This window comes from Pleurodeles waltl, chromosome 11, assembly GCF_031143425.1.
Source record: "Pleurodeles waltl isolate 20211129_DDA chromosome 11, aPleWal1.hap1.20221129, whole genome shotgun sequence".
Classification (NCBI taxonomy): Eukaryota; Metazoa; Chordata; class Amphibia; order Caudata; family Salamandridae; genus Pleurodeles; species Pleurodeles waltl.
The window spans coordinates 714,524,573-714,542,570 of NC_090450.1; the positions used below are offsets into that span (position 1 = coordinate 714,524,573).

Below are 17,998 nucleotides of genomic sequence, written 5' to 3' on the forward strand. Positions count from 1 at the left end.
CAGTGTCCACGACACGAACGATGGGGATGCTCAGTCTCTCTGGAAGGTCAAAATCGACCTTACACTGCAGGAAGGTCTTGAGGGCTGTCTAATCAAATATATCAGAGATCATAGGGCACCCTGAACTCCCTCCAAAGTCGGAAAGCTGTACCCTCCAAGGCAATTGTGAAGGCAGGGTTATAGTAGATGGGAGTGTATGCGGATGGATAAGTTGCCATCCTTCATTCTCATTACTTTGCAATTCAAGCTTACCCTGTGTTCACTGTGTGACACCAGCTCCGATATCCGATATCATGTATTACACTGTGGCAGCATGTGAGTTGACAGGTCTGAACAGTGAATTATAAATAATCACGTTCACTGTATAAAATCGAGAATGAATGCATTTGTCAAAGCTTTCTCACATATTCTCGAACGTTTACCCACTTCACATATCTCAGGTTGTTCCTTGTGTGTGTGGATAGCTTTACAAGCCTAAGGAAAAGATGTAAACTTTATTTGGGGGAAAGGCGTGAAGGATTGTTTTTGGGTCTATCATATTATGGAGAATCAATCTGTGTGTAAACTTTTGCTGAGTAGAGCAACTGTTTTGCTACTCTGTCTTAAAAAACGATAAAATGTTTCTATTAAAAAAAAAATGACAACCAAAATCAGATTGCGAGACCTCCATGTGTCCCATGTCAGGTGTGAATTTTTCATCCTTTCAAAGATCTCAGTCTGTCCCATGTGACTAGCTCAAAAGATTCCACTTTAGCTTTGCATTCTGATACCTTCCAAAACTGCTCTCAACCCGAGGCTACTTGCATCAGTTATAAGAATCAGTGGGAGGGAAACACACAGCAGCACACCCTCGTTCAGGGTGTTGGGATTCAACCACCATTGAAGCTTGAGGATAACCTCTGTGGGGACCAGCACCAGAGTCATGTGAAGCCGGATGCCAGTACTGAAATAGGGGATACACCAGACAGTAAAGCTGGAGATGGGACCGAGCTACCAAAATAGGGCTACTGTCACGCCCCCTGTACCCTGTACCATCAACCATTGCCTCTGTGGGACCTGATGAAGTTCCAAGGGATTACTTAGCAGTTCTCTCAGCTTCTCCTGGCGAGACGGCAGAAGAAAGACCTTCCAAACGTTGGTCCTGAACAGGGCTCTTATAGACAGACAAAAGAAACAATAATAAGTTCCCAACTAGACCTCTCCTGTATGAGGCACAGGATGTAGTCTTCCCCTGGTGACCATGCTAGGAGGGGGGGATAGTCGAGGTTTTAAAAGCAGGGTGAATTCTGTCTAGTAGGTAGATCACTGGTGCAATGAAGCAGGTAGTAACCCAGTAGCTCCAGTCTTCACAAATACCAGTCACAAAACGGACTTTGTTGCACATTTTACGCACTGTAGGGGGTGACCCTGCTCCTCAACACATGTGTACCCCAATTCACAAAAGATATCTGTGTACTGTGGGCAAAAAGGCTTGTTGAGTGCAAGTCCTGCACTCACACACTCGCCAAATACAAATAAGGTTCAGGCATCTACTCGTTACTTAGTTATTGACTTCCATCACCCATTTAAATAAATGGACACACGTCTGCTGCTCTCAATACCCCTCCTCCACCAATGTGGGGGATAAGAGGCCATCAAAGGAAATACTTTTTTTTTTCTTTTCCACCCCTAATGAAGAGGTGGAATAAGATAATTATATAGAAATCTGTAATAGGTGACAAATTTAGCACTGAAATATATTAACATGCATTTGTGCAGTGTCTTACCTGTCCGGAGACATCCAGCATAAGTAACACTATTTCATAAATGTGAAAGTAATATATTGCATACCCTGACATTGATTTTAATGCTTACAGTGCTCTGTACTGTGTTTACATGCATTGCAGTAATGTTTTACATTCCTCTTTAATTCTTAAGTAATTTATGTTCCCAGTCAGAGGGTAAACTCTTACTTTCCCACATCACTTGCTAGAGGTATGAAGCTTTTGAAAACCAGAGCAGTGTCATGTCGGCCCTATAGAGAGCCACTCGGACTCCCCAATACATTGTTGCCCATCAAGGGCGCGAGGGCGGGCTGCAGCCTGATGTTATAAATTAAGTTGGGGCTGCTGAACCGGCAGTTCCAGATAGAGAGAATCCAATTAGCATGTGTGTTTCTGTGCGCAGTGACGACAGCGGGCCCTGCGCCACGTTACACTGGCGACGAGGCCAGAAACCCCGCAGCGTTTCACCTCCCCAGCGGCACGCTGAATGAAGAGTTGTCGGCGGCCCGAAGGTGCTCAGACAGCGCGCCCCCACCCACTGGTGCCCTGCCACCGAGAGCCGATGTGCAGGCGCCTCAGCAAAATTACAGTTGCAGGTGCTTACCTGCTTACTCCACCGCCCTCCGCTTCAGGAATGTTGTGCTCGCTAGGTCCAGCGAAGCACGTGTGCTGAACGGTGCTGGGCGTGGTCTGGCAGGCAGAAGCCGGGCTACGTGAGGAACAGTGCTGGGCCACATTGCAGCGAGGACCTAATAGGGGGTCCACCACAGTGCCTGCCCTTAAACACTACAGAGGTGAGTGGCTAACCTCCGATGCATCCTAGATCGTCACCTACAGAACCGGGTGCACATGGCCCACGACCCCAACTCTGGCTGTATCCCCACGAGCAAGGAGGGGAGGAGAAAAAACAAAAGAAAAAAAAAGGAAAACAAAATATAAATAAAGTAAAACTCAAGTTTTGACAACTGGAGCACTTCAAAGTGGACTGAAACACTACACACCAAAAAAAAAGGATATGATAAACAGTGCCAGTAAAAAGACTCAAACCTCCCGAAACACGAAGAATAACAGAGTTAAACAACAATGTGTTAAAAAGAGACCTGGTCGCCTGGGCCTCACCAGGAAAATAAAGAATGAGCACACCGCAGCAAAGTCGGGAGCAGCAACACACACATGCCCATGCAGGGGCCCATTCAGTGGCTGCACTGCCCCTGTTTAATCAGCTAGCGGACCCCGCTGGCTTGGCCACCTGGAGAACTACTTCTGGGCAACCAGGGAAACAGATGGGGCAGTGCTCAGGTCGCTGATGCTACACATGGGAGGCAATGAACTTCATGAGCTTTTCGACTCACTCCCTAATACAGGTGACACAGGGGATTTCGACGCCGCAGTGGTGGTGCTAAATAGATATTTCGATCCCCAACTCAACCCCGATTAAGAACGGTTTAAGTAGCGCCAAGCCCAGCAGACGGATGTAGAATCCGTAGACGTTTTTTATGCCAGGTTGAGGAAACTCACCAGCATGTGCATAGGCCTAAACCAACACGAATCTGTGCATGCGCAAATCATCTAGGGATGCCATTCAAACATGCTACGAAAATGTACCTCCCTGGACGAAATATTGATCCTGGCTCGATCCCACAAACTCTCCGCTGTCCGCACTGATGCCCTGGCCGCAGTGAGGGGGCAATCAATGTCGGCAGCCACTGTCCCTCGACAGCCAACCGTGAAAGAGGAACAGGTCGACGCCATCCAACCTCGCCAGATCTCCTGGCAGCAGCCCAAAACATCGAAACAAGGTGAAGGTACGTGCAGCAGCTGTGTATACCAGCAGAAAACACCGGGAAGATGCCTGGTGAGGGGGAAAATCTGTAACAAATGTGGAAAAGGAAGTCACTTTGCCAAGATGTGCCAGATGGGACGAGTCAGGCAGAGAGGGTTCAAAGGGAAGGCGGCCACCGTAAAGAACATAAATCCTGGGAACAGTATGCCCGGAGGGCGCACGGACACGAGGATACCAATGAACGAGGAGGAGGACAAGGAGGACATCTTCGTCATCTCATTCACGGGATGGCGACAACATAAAGGGCGACTGCCCCCCATGAGCACAGTCATGATAAATGACACGCCTGCAGCGGTGCTGATCAACACAAGCACCTCAGTTAACGTCATGGACAATACAATGTACCAAAGACTTTCGCCATAACCGAGTTTACCGCCAAGTGACACAAAAATCTACACCTATGGAGGGCGTGACCCACTTCCTCTGCAAAGCACCATAGAAGTGTCCGTCACCAACCAAGAACACACAACCACAGCCAAATTCTACATGGTCAAAGGAAACCAAGGCACTCCATTGGAGTGTCACAATGCGGAGGATCTTGAACCTGTATTCTGTGCACCCCAGGTTTACGAATCACACACAGAGTCCCTCCATAACAATTTCCTGCAACTGTTCGCGGGATTGGGAAAGCTCAAAGGCAAGCAAGTAAAATTGCATATTGACCCGAACGTGACACCAGTGGTGCTGCGGCACTGGAGGGTGCCTTTTCATCTTCGACCAGTGGTTGAGAAAGAACTGCAGATGATGGAGGACCAAGGGGTGATTGAAAAGGTTTAGGGACCAACCCCCAGGGTTTCACCATTGGTAATTTTGCCCAACCGAAACAGCCAGAGGCCGTCCGCTTCTGTGTGGACATGCGGTCCAAATCGTGCCATAAAGAGAGAGCGCCACATCACACCCACAATGGACGACATAATTGCAGATCTGAATGGAGCCCAATGGTTCTCGAAATCAGACTTGAACTCTGGCTACCACCAGCTAGAGTTGGACCCTGACAGCCGGAATGTCACCACGTTTTCTACTCATGTGGGGTTGCGATGATACAAAAGGTTGAGTTTCAGAGTATTGTCAATGGCGAAAGTATTCCAAAACGCCTTCAGAGTGACACTCTCAGGCCTGGCAGGGGTCATCAACCTGAGTGACGACATCTTCATCACCGTTTAAGAGCCACGCTGCAGAGGCTCTCCGATGAGGGCCTCACACTTCACAGGAAAAAGTGTGCATTTTACCAGACCTTGATCGATTTCTTTGGCTACATCTTCTCCAGAGATGGGCTGCTAGTAGACCCAAGAAAGGTAGAGGCCATTCCCCAGGCTCCAATTCCTCAGAATGCGACTGAAGTCCGGAGATTCCTTGGAATGGCGACGTACTGTAGCCGGTTCATTCCCCAACTTGCCACGATGGCAAAACTGCTCAGACAACTAACAAAGGTGACTCACAAGGGGGAGTGGAGCCCAGACGAGGACAAAGCCTTCCAAGATGTGAAAGGAGCTCTATTAGACAAAGTGAGCATGGCATATTTCCACCCTGAGAAGTGGACGGAAGTGGTGGTGGACGCCAGCAATGTGGGGCTTGGGGTGGGTCTATTGCAGGAGCAGCGTCACCAAGAATGGGCCCCTGTTGCCTATGCCAGTAGGGCTCTGTCTGCTGTGGATACCCGGTCCGCACAGGTAGAAAAAGAGAAGCTGGCAAATCAGTGGGCGTGCAAGCACTTCCACTTATATCTGTTCGGCCATGAATTTCAAGTGGTCACGGACCACAAGCCTCTGCTGTCGCTGTTTTCTGGATCCATGCGCTTGGCTCCCCCGAGAATTGAGCGATAGGGTGTCTTGCTCCAACCGTACCAGTTTAAGGTCATCTACCGACCGGGAGCGAACAACCCAGCCGATTACCTGTCAAAGCATCCCCAGACAACACCACCGGATGCATTGCAGGAGGACGAAGAAGAAAGAATGGAGAGTTTCGTGAACATGGTGGTGCAGGTGGCTTGCCCCATAGCCTTGATGGTGGCAGACATAGCAGACGCTGCGGAGAGTGATCTTGTCCTCAACCGTGCGAAGGAGGCCCTGAGTAGGTGACAGTGGAAACATTTCCTGGACGGTGTAAGAGCCTGCGACCCGGAGGAGAGGGCAGCCATGCAAGGAATGTGGAGAGTGAGGGACGAGCTGTCAGTGTGGGGCCATGGTCCCCTCCTGTGAGGTCAGAAAATCGTACTTCCACAGTGCCTGTGGAACAGGGTGGTGAAGCTAGCCCACCGGGGCCAAGGAGCGGCCAAGACGAAGGCGTGCCTCAGAGCCAATGTTTGGTTTCCTGGCATGGACTCCAAGGTAGACGCCTTGATTGGAAGCTGTGACTCCTGTGTAATCACCTCTATCTAACAGCCCACCAATCCAGTAGTCACTGAACCTCCCATTTGGAATCTGTGGTCAAAACTGAGCATGGACTTTGGAAGTTTTCCTGATGGGAGGCTAACGGCAGTCCTGATTGACTCTCACACAAAGTTTCCCGTGGTGGAAGTAGTGACCTCCACTGCCTTCAAGGATGTGAGACCGGTGCTAGAGAAAGTGTTTTAATTGTTTGGTCTCCCCGATGAAGTCCAAACGGTAAATGGTCCACCATTTCAGGGGCAAGAATTTAAGAACTATCTAGAAGGGCTTGCCACAAGATCATGCAATACTGGCCGTAGGTCAACAGTGATGTTGAAAGATTCATGTGGACACTTAACAGAGCCATGAGGATCCATGTGAAAAGAGGCGAAGATATAGAAAGGTGTCTGCATCAGTTCCTAAGAGCATATCAACTGACACCCCACAGCACCACCGGTTGTGCACCAGCTGTTCTGATGTTCAAGGTGGCTCCGCAAGATTGCATCCTGGCTGGCTCTCAGTGGGAGCCCCCTGAGTTGGATGTGGAAGCTACACAACAATGAAGTATGCGGACCAACCAAAAAGTGACTGCTAGAAGAAGAACCAGATGCCCCAATATCCAGGTGGGTCGACCAAGTGGTCATGAAAAACCAACATCCTGGAGGAAAGTTTCAGACTACATTCGAACCTGAGGTATGGAAGATCATGGTGGTCAGAGGGACCATGGTGACAGCCCGTAGAGGAGAGAGACAAGTGACGAGAAACATGTCGTGTTTTAAACAAGCATCTGAGGAGACTGGAGAAGAGGATGGAGGAGATGAGGGTGTCGTTGGAGGAGAACACTTGACTGAGGAGAGATCCGGTGGCCAAGAGGTGCCATGTCCTGCATCGGTGCAGCTAGCAGATGAAGCTGGCAGTTTGGCGTTGGGTGGTCGGAGTGAGAGGTATCATCTCCAGCCCAACCCTGCACCCAGCCAGAGACCCAGAGACTGCCTGCTAATAGAGATGTCTGACATGAGATGTGACAGGCTCTCTGTAACTGGATAGTGGTTTGGTATTTTCCCCTATTGTTTTCTGTTCTCTTCTTTTTTTCTTTCTCTTTTCTTCTTTTTATTAAAGCCTTGGAGGGATGTAGAGAGCCACTCGGGCTCTCCAATACATTGTTGCCCATCAAGGGCGCGAGGGCGGGCCACAGCCCGATGTTATAAAGTTGGGGCTGCCGACCCAGCAGTTCAAGATTGAGAGAATCCAACTAGTGTTAGTGTGTCTGTGCGCAGCGAATACAGCGGGCCCTGCACCACATTACAGGCCCCTGCCTGGTCTGCGCACACAGACACTCAGACGAAGACCGGAAGTGCGCACAGAAAATGGACAAGCTGAGGTTTCTATGAGGTTAGTGATTAATATCGAGGGTTCTGAAAAGCAAGGATATTGTTTTCACTGTGTAATTAGATGGTATTAGCAGCCCATTAAGCTGTCAGTTGAGGTGAAACAAACCTGATGGACGGTGCCCTTGCTTTGAAGGCCACGCTTTCACTTTGGTGCTATCCTGTAAATATCCAAACTTCGCCAAAGTCAAATGCTGTCATTTAAAAGAAGGGACATGAGTATCAATAATAATGCAAGCTCAATAGGCCCACTGCGCACCAGTTATAGCTGTGTTTTTGTTTTACTATGGTACCAGCCGATGTAGGCCCATTTTCCTTGTTTGAATTACGTTCCATTGCAAGCATTGTTTATAAGGCTGCCCTTAACTCTGAAATTAGCATTTTGCCATTCACGGGATATTATATTCTTGTCTAAAAGCATGCAGCACTAATAACGTGGAATGATGAAAAACATTTCGAATGACCATAGACAACCGTTTTTGCCAAAAGCAACTGAACTTTTAACAAGGTGTTTTATTTAGAACGATATTGATCAAGAATTTAGTGAAACTAAAAGTGTCTTTGAAGAACAGATTGCATATGTGGTAGACTGTGTGTTTATGGTTATTTTGCGGAAGTTGCTGATGAGAAGCTTAGAAAAGAGATGATTTGCCTATATGCAAATTATGTGAGCATGTTCATTGTATTGGAACCGATTTTGCATGCAGCTTTGCTCAGTAAGTAAAACTTTGGTTCTTACTGAAATGCAAACCTGTTAGATCATTTTCAAGTCTGGGTTTTGACAAGCCAGCTGGGAAACTGAACTATTAATAACAAGATAAAATAAATAGGCTTTTGGTCCGACCCTTTCAACCATTGGCTTTCTTCGATCAGTCTCTTTCAATCCCTGGAGAGGACTATTCATGTGTCACCTAATACGTCTGGATGACACCTTCCACCACCACTAGAATGCTTGCGTTGAACTGTACGAAGGAGACACTGCAACTCTAGCTCTCTGTCTGCTGGCCCCAGCCCATGTGCTCTTGCTGCCTACATTAGCAAATTAAACCCTACTGGCTTTACCAAAACTGGTTTCAGTTACAGCTGAATACTGTATGTGTGTGAACGTGGATGACCCTGCCCAATTATCACTCTTTTTTTATTGAAAGGGTGGAGAAAATACAGTTGTTATCGGAAGGTATCCTAGAGTGCAAATACTACACACCCAATTGTTTCACATTAGCACTAATGGTTTGGGTGGGGCTGCATTGAGCACGGCTACAGGTTTGGTTAATCTCCATACGCAAGAGCATGTTCAGACCTGCCAACTTCCCAAAAAGTTCCACAGGGTGAGGAGGGGTCGGGCCATGGAGGGGGCATAGCTTCATGCCGAGAAGCACCTTAGAGGCACTTTTACCCCCAACTCAGCCCCAAAGTCCTTCCTCTAACAAAAAAATGAAAGCTTGCTAAGGTGGCTGTCCATGTCCTGGGGGCTTTTTGCACCCATTAATGGACAACAGGAACTAAAAGCCTCAGAAAACAAGCAGAAGACCATTACTTACAGTGGGTTTCAGCTCATTTTGCTGCCACCGTGTGATATTGGCTCCTTCCCAGGAGACCTTGAGAGGGGTGCCAATATCGTGTGGCACATGGTGGCACCGTGTGAGTTGGAAGGTCTGCATGTTTCATGAAGTGAACCATGTGCACTCACTTCCGAATTCCAGGCACCCACACGATCATGCACTCATGGTCGCGTAGGGATTCAGATGCTTGTGCAGTTCATGAGTACTGGGGTAGAAGTCTAATGTTAGGCAGGTATGCCTTGATTCTTTCCCTACTAAATTCTTTGCCTAGCAGCTTAGTTATGAAGAAAGAAAATGCTAAGGTCACCTTAGCTGCACACTCATTCTTTTGTGAAATAGGGACATATGAACAGGTTTGGTGCCTACTTCACTTAACTACCACAGTGTAAAAACCCTGTGTTAGACCTGACAGCCTTAGGGTGGTCACCCTAACTTTTTGCCTGCCTCCCTCCACTTTTGAGATACTGGTTTTGCTGGTTTTTAGACTCTGCACACTTTACCACTGCTAACCAGTGCTAAAGTGCATATGTTCTCTCCCTTTAAACATGGTAACATTGGATCATACCCAATTGGGCTATTTAATTTACTTATAAGTCCCTAGTAGAGTGCACTATATGTGCCCAGGGCCTGTAGATTAAATGCTACTAGTGGGCCTGCAGCACTGTTTGTGTCACCCATTTCAGTAGCCCCTTAATCTTGTCTCAGGCCTACCATTGCATTCGACTTGGCATTTAAAAGTATTTTCCAAGCCTAAAACTCCCCTTTTTCTACATATAAGACACACCTAAGGTATGCCCTAGGTATTCCATAGGGCAGGGCGCTATGTAGGCAAAAGGCAGGACATGTACCTATGTAGTTTACATGTCCTGGTAGTGTAAAACTCCTAAATTCGTTTTACACTATTGTGAGGCCTGCTCCCTTCATAGGCTAACATTGAGGCTACCCTCATACATTGTTTGAATGGTAGCTGCTGATCTGAAAGGAGTAAGAAGGTCATATTTAGTATGGCCAGAATAGTGATACAAAATCCTGCTGACTGGTGAAGTTGGATTTAATATTACTATTTTAGAAATGCCACTCTTAGAAAGTGAGCATTTCTCTGCACTTAAATCTTTCTGTGCCTTACAATCCACATCTGGCTACGCTTAGTTGACAGCTCCATTGTGCATTCACTCATACACACCCCAAACACAGGATACTCAGCCTCACTTGCATACATCTGCATTTTGAATGGGTCTTCCTGGGCTGGGAGGATGGAGGGCCTGCCCTCACACAAAGGACTTCCACACCCCCTACTGGGACCCTCGCAGACAGGATTGAACTGAAAGGGGACCTTGTGCACCTCTAAGCCACTCTCTGAAGTCTCCCCCACTTCAAAGGCACATTTGGGTATTTAAACAGGGCCTCTGCCCCTACCAACTCAGACACTTCCTGGAGAAGAGAACCTGAACCAGAACCTGCATCCTACCAAGAAGACCTGCCTGGCTGCTCAAAGGACTCACCTGTCTGCTTTCTGTGAAGGACTGCTGCCTTTCAGTTGCCCAGCTGCCTTGCTGCTCTCTGGCTGTGGTGAAGAAGTGTTCTCCAAGTGCTTGGAGCTTGCCTCCTGTTCCCTGAAGTCTCAGGACCAAAAAGACTTCATCGCTACAAGAAGGATTTCTTGTGTGGCGAAATTCGACGCACAGCCTGCCAGAAACGACACACAGCCGGCACCACAGTAAAAATGTCACCACACGCCGAACCGGAACGACGCAGCCCAACTTTGCAACGAGAAGATCGACGCAGCGCCAGCGTAGCGACTGGAAATTCGACACACGACCTCACCGGATCGACGCACAGCCAAACTGGAACGACGCAGCCCGACTTCCAGAGAGGAATCAATGCAGCACCTGCCTTGCGGTCGAAATTTTAGATGCAATGCCTACCGAAGAAACACAGCTCCTGTGACTTGGTCCTAGCAGCGCCGGAAATCCACGCATCAGCCCCGGGCGTCTGAAAACCCCGCAACCCGAAGAGGATCCGGAAATCGACATCCCTGCATCAAAACTAAACGACGCATCGCCATGTGCGGCCTGAGAAATCGACGCACACCCCTTTGTTTCCACGCATCTCCTCCTTTGCGGTCCTCTGCAGAGATTTTCCACGCGAACCAGGTACTTTGTGCTTGAAAGAGACTGTGTTTACTTTAAAAAGACTTAAGACATTTTTATATCACTTTTCCGTGATATCTCAACATTTACTTATTGCATCTTTATTGCATCTTTAATCGTTTTGACCTGCATTCATCCAGATAAATATTATATATTATATTTTTCTAAACACTGTGTGGTGTATTTTTGTGGTGCTATATTGTGTTATTACATGATTTATTGCACAAATACTTTACACATTGCCTTCCAAGTTAAGCCTGACTGCTCAGTGCCAAGTTACCAGAGGGTAGGTACAGGATGATTTGGATTGTGTGTGACTTACCCTGACTAGAGTGAGGGTCGTTGCTTGGACAGGGGGTAACCTGACTGCCAACCAAAGACCTAATTTCTAACACCTTGCAAACCTGCAGTGCACACATTTATCACAGTGCACATTTTCTTTGTTTTATTTGCATATGTAGAGTGCACAAGCAAGTAAAATAACATTGATGAACCTGATCCAATATGTATTTACATAGGAAAAGATGTGAGAGATAACTTTATGGAGTGAATGACTAGTTTATCTAAGTAAATATGAAGGTTTTTTTTCTTGTTCATGACTTTAAATTGACATAATGCGCAATTGGTAAGCATCAGATTAGTATAATTGGTGCACCAGTGCATGAGACTATCAAGCAATTATATACACACATATGCTCAAACCCTTTATGTAATGCATGCAACAAACATGATTTACACGGTCATGCATATCACGTTAAAATGTTGTATTTTATGAACAATGGTAAATGCAATGGGTTGTTTTGATAATTTAGTTACTTTTCTTGAACCTTTGTAATCTGTCCCTCTAGGCAGAATGAGGTCCAAGAGTTAGAGGTCACAATAAAGGCAAAAGTAGCAGAACCATTTCTCAGAAGCCATACAGAATACAATTTTTTATCATCCCACTGAAGTCAATGCTGGCATTTGGCCGGAAAATATTCGGCCAGTGAGAACGATCTCAAAGGTGTATATCACCCCTCATTACCGTCCATTGTAGATTTGCTGGTGGGCTTTGTGGGCCATCGAGGTGGCGGGTGCAGGACAGGAGAAGGCAAAGAACAGCGGCGGTCGGTGGCTGAAGCTGGAGCTGGTTTTCCATGTCCTTCTGGGACTGTAAGAAGTAGGTATGAGTTCAGAAAGTTTAGCTAGTTAAGCCTCTTCATGATGTGCTGTTATTTTAGAGTTATTTGTTAGAATATGACATAGAGAAATATCGTCTGACATAAATAGTGTGTCCTAAATATTGATTACAAAAATATCTTCCTGGAAACAATGATTTGCATATCAGAAACCCATTGCTAGAGCGAGCTGCCTCTTAGAAGTCACCTGGCACCCATAACCTTGCATCCATCCCACACTGCCATTTTTGCCTCTTTTTCGACTTATTGTTTTAATCTGTGACATACTGCTTGACCCCAACTTGTTTTTTTGAGCTGGCCCCCTTTTCAGTCCAGCCTTGAAGTCAAGGTGATATCTCTGTGATGCTGACTGATTTTGTCTCCCCATGAAAAACGTTAGGGGGAGCTCTACCCTCCCTCCTATCTTCCTGGCAGCTAGAGAAGATTCAAGCTAAGGGATGGCCTTTGGATTGAGTACACAGGGACGCCACCACGTGGCACCCTACTGTACAAAATGAAATAGTAAGCAGTAGATCTTTATTTTCTGGAGCCAGAAGTCACTTCGTGAGGATGGGAGATGTAGAGAGAGAGGGGGAAGAAATGGGGAAACGACAATGGGGAGTAACGTGTATAGAGAGAGGTTGCAGAAAGAATCATTTTATCAGATGACGCCTTGTCACCAAGGACGTAGAGCTCCAGTCCTGGAGTTTAGCTTAATGACTGAGTTGTTGTACTGGTTCATTTTAGTTGATCCAATCTTAAGTTGAGCTAAGACATCGAAAAACAATAATTTGAAAAAGAAAAGTCTAGGAATGGAGCATTGCATCCTTGATGACATAGAGTCGTCTGTTATTTTTTAGAAATGTGGCAGAAGAAGTAAGGATCGAGGTAGATGTAGGAGAAAAGTAGATACTGGGAGCAAAGGGAAAGAATGGGGCTGATGTACAGGGAAGTGGAAGACACAGACAGGAGGAGACATAGAAGGAGAAGCAGGGAGAAGGTTCAGGAGATGTCCGAAGCTGTCCTGTGTTAGTTGTAAGTAGCTCACCCAGTCAAGGTTTTCATATGCATTCTGGCATTTGTAATTTTCTATTTTCAAGTAGTAATGCAAAACTACACTTACAATAACACAAAGGAAAACAGATGCCTGACATAACTTAAAATATCTGAGTACAGGGGATTTCGTAATCAGAAATATGTGGGGATGACAGGAGAGATGAGGAAGAGGAGCAGTAAGAGTGGAATACCTCAAGTTAATGTAGGAGAGAGAGGCCAAAGAAGGAACAGAGTAAGAGAAAGAATAGTACGAAGAAATAGAGAGTGAGGTTGAAGGAAAAGGGGGAAGTGAGAGAAGGATGATGGGGTATAATTTAGAACTCTGTTTTTCTGCAGTTCCATGAGTGAGTAGCTCTTCCAGTCCAAGTATTTTTCTTTGCATTCTGGGATTTGCAGTCTTTTGTAGCCCACTGTAAAATTAAAACCATAAGTCCCAGAATTCAAAGAAGAAACCCTGTGTTGTAAGAGCTACTCACTGCATGGTTCTAGAGGGAAGACCTTGGGGAAGTCCTTAAGGTCAGGGGGAGAGAAAGAGAGAAATCTGTAACAGAGGGATGCTCAACAATCTAAAGGTTGTGCAGTGACATCATGAGGAGTATATTCAGTCCCTTATCTCTTTGCATACTGGTATGCAAATATTTTTATGTCAAGTTAACTATACAGAAGTACCGCAATTCAAAGGAAAGACAGGAAAGAATGAGGTTTATGAAGGCACCATGAGACACTTGGCCTTTTTTTAGGAGGAAGGAGAGGGACAGGGAGGAAAAGTGTGAGTGAGACTAGGAGGGTTTGGAAGGATTAAGAAGCGGAAACTAAAGGAAGGAAGGCTGGCAGTGAATGGTAAGACTGCAGATAAATTGTGAGAGGGAATGTAGTACAAAGAAATGGAGGAAGATGGGTGAAAAACACAGGTAGCAAGAGAATGTGATTGAGAGCAGCCTCAATCCATACATCCATCCTACCTCCAATACCAGTCCTCCATTACCATGATCTTTATATTCTATACCCGTACTACAACATCTCCCCTACATTGCATGACAATTGTATCAGCTCCACAGTGTTATTAAACAAACTTGATTGTAGGTCACTACACATATATACCTAAGATAAGTAATGTAGTTCATTTTGGGGTCATGGTTGTTAATAATATTTAAAAACATTAATTTACATTAAATTTGAAATTTAAAGTAAATACAATTCGGTTAATTACCTGCAGGTAAAAAGTGTTGGTGGGGAGGGTTCATTCTACCACCCTCCAGTAAGATGTGTTAACTCCGTGCACATATATTATATTTAAAAAGAAATGTAAAACATGTTTCTGTGTTGAGATTTCTTTAATAAATGCACCTCAATTATGAATTAACTAAATATATAGACAGATTAGCTTTTTAATATGCATTAGTTAAAATGGTTATAGGAATACAATGGTAAGGATAAGTATTATATTTAAATGTTATTAACAGAATACCTTAAAAATGAGTTTGAAGTTGTTACATTTATATAATTGATCATTATTATGATTTTATCAAGCAAAGAGTCAAGTAGTTAAAATGAAATTATTCCCTCATAATGAAATACATCTAACTTGTACGGTAAAGATTCTAATTTAATTTATTTTAATAATAAAATGTTATACATTCTGAAAGGTTAGGTTAACAAAACAGAAAATATATATTCAGCGGTATTCAGAGGTTAGGATACTACAGTAAATGTATTATAAGTTATTACGCACATTTAGAAATTATATTTGGTGCAATGATTAATGATGTTAATGGTGTAAGTGACAAAAGAGCTACAATTACAATATAAATTAATAAGAAATATTTAAGAATAAAAACAGTTGATGTAAACGTAGGTTACGAGTAGGCACAAAGTAGTGAGCGTGTGGTTGTGTTAAAAAGATTTAAAGCTCACTGCAACAGTTTAGTGGTAGGAGAAGCAGTTGTAACGATGTGATGGTGAAATTATGTAATTGCAATGATTTAGTAACATACCAGACTTTATATCTCCAGCTTACTCCTAGAGGTTCCCACTAACAAAATCCATTTCCTATGCCCAGTACCAGTTTCTAATTACAAGCTTTCAAGATTCCTCCTTCTCCATTAAAAGTCTCCTATTGCCAACCTCCATGCTCCCCACCTACCCTAGTGGCAGTCCTGCTTTTCCAGATTCTCTGCATTCTTCCTTTCCCACTACCAAGATCCATCTGCGATAAAGATTTCCCCATTATAAGCATCCATCCATCCCCACCCCATAAGCATTGACTCTGCCCCAGTGCAGCTCCCTTCAGCCTCCTTACATTCCCTCTTTCCCCAGTACCATCCCTTATCACCGGCCTCCATGCATCACATCCTCCCTAAGTATCAGCTCAAAAACAGCACGCTTCCCCCATACCAGCTCATTGTACAAGCGTCCATGGATCACATCCTTCCCAGTATCAACCGGTGTACCAGTCTACATGCATTGTCTCCTGTCTATAAACCTACCCACGCTACTAGCTGCCGTCCATTGCCTCCTTGACCAATACTGACTCCTACTAGCAGCCTCCATGGAGCTCCTTCTCACTCAGTACCCTTACCACGAGAATTTCTGCACCACTTCCTTCCTTTAATAGCCTCCCCTATGAGCCTCCTTATATCCCCACCTGCCCATTCCCAACCCTAAACTACCCCATCTTTCTTTTTCTACCTACTACACCAGACTTTTGCCCACCTTCTAGTGTGTGTCAAGTGATATCCTCACGTCATGTAAAACCACTTCCAATGACATTGCTTGAATCAAATGTCATACGTTAAGTATGAACACCTCCTCGCCGGCCTCCGACAAGAAAAGTGGAAGCTAGCTTCTCTGAAAGCAGGGTAGAGTTCAGTACAACCTTCCAAAGTAGCTAGGAAGATCCTTTCTGTATATCCACACTTGGGTACTGCAGGTACTGCAGTCCACACAAAACACATTTCATCTCTTAGAACCATAAGTAGCACATCCAGTCCATGATTCTTCTTTACATTCTGACACTTGTACTGCTGTTTACCCCATTATAACACCAGAACTTCAAGTACCAGAAGGCAGATACAAAATCTGAGCTGGATAAGCTAGACATGCATGGACCTGTGCATCTTGAGAGCTCTGATCTTAACAGATGGTATGAAACCTGGATCAGCTTCATATGCAGCATAGCCCTCATCCTCTCATATCTGAACCACATAAACACAGAGAGATAGTTACGCCGTGAGCTGCTGCTGTGCCTTGCGTTGGAGTTTACCCCATTCGCCTTACGGCAGGTGGAGTTCTGCATCCCCGGGAGCTGGAGAGAAAAGAGAAAGATTCACCAAGTTAACAATATCTCCAAGAGAAAGGAGGGTATAGAACAGGGGTCTCCAACTTTTTCTGTCATAAGAGCTACTTAAGTTCAATGAAAATCACCCCATGCTACTAATATTAGTGATGTAATAGTGACCACCCTATTCAAGATTGTCAGATGTAATCGGAGCAGTTCATTAGTCACTGTTTCCAGCAGTAATGTAAAAAAAACTTTGACAATTTGACATAACTCTACACAGTAATGCATAAAAACCATTGCTGCAATCCCTCTGTCACCAAGGTAAAATGAGTAATAAATCCCTCTAACTCAAGTGAAAGCTTAAAATACATTTTTAAAATTCAACCATTTTTCTCCAAACATCAGCTTATGACTTCTGAAAATACACACATTTTTGTCGTGAATAAATGTTTTTTTCAATTTAGTATACATATAATGATTCAGCCAAGCAAAAGCTTCTATATTAGTAGGCTGGGCTGCACATAGGTGAGCTACTCACAAGTACCTTTAGAGCTACTTGTAGCTCACGAGCTACTCGTTGTAGGCACCTGGTACAGAACATGATTCTCCAATGGAGGTCCTGGCGGGTTACATTCATACACCAATTCAGGATCTCCAAAAGATCAATTCACATATAATGGATCTAGATGAAACATGTTCACATAGTCAGGGGATGTCTCGAAAATGTAGCATGGAGACAGTCTTTCTAGATCTACCCTGGACTCATGATAATACTGCACACGTGCCAGATTTTATCTGAGGTGTCTCCAGAAGAATTTTGCTGCCAGAAAATACTATTGAAAACCATGTTTCTGACAGCTGTTTGCCAAACCTCCAAGCCAAGTTTAAGTAATTGCAGAAAAAGTATTTTGTAGCATTAACACAGGATCAACCATTTCCACAATATTTTACTGCGCAAGTCCCTATTGACAAGAATGTGCGAAAAATTAGGACAAACTAGTCAAAACAGCATGCATTTAGATATCTCTTTTACAATGAGAATGTAAGACCTTAGTGAGCACATCGTATTTTTGTCTGAATGAACCTATAAAGTGATACTCCATACAGTGGCGTAGCGTGGGTTGTCAGCACCCGGGGCAAGGCAAGTAATTTGCGCCCCCTAACCCGGGGCAAGGCAAGTAATTTGCACCCCCTAACCCGTGGATTTTAGCACTCGAGTCTCTTCCAAGATGTTGCGCCCGGTGCGGCCGGCCCCCCCTGCACCCCCCACGCTACGCCACTGACTCCATAGACTGACAGTCCAGTAGTCTGGACAACAGCAGGATTGGTTATGCTGGAGAACTAAAAAATATGTATTAAAGTGTAGACACCGAAAAGCCATGCTGACAGACTTGGTTTCAAATGAAAAAAATTATGCAACATCATATTAGCCC

At 45.0% G+C, this 17,998-nt stretch overlaps 1 protein-coding gene across 1 annotated transcript in view; it reads right to left on the reverse strand.

Annotated features, from left to right (window-relative positions):
• Positions 1-7,516: 7,516 nt before the first annotated feature.
• Positions 7,517-17,998, reverse strand: part of LOC138265135 (uncharacterized) — a 158,612-nt gene continuing 148,130 nt past the window's right edge. The window contains exons 7-9 of the mRNA XM_069212677.1: positions 16,511-16,589; positions 12,097-12,222; positions 7,517-7,554 (exon numbers count right to left, since the gene is read on the reverse strand). Coding sequence (XP_069068778.1) covers positions 7,517-7,554; positions 12,097-12,222; positions 16,511-16,589 — 243 coding nt within the window. The remainder of the gene's footprint in view (positions 7,555-12,096; positions 12,223-16,510; positions 16,590-17,998) is intronic.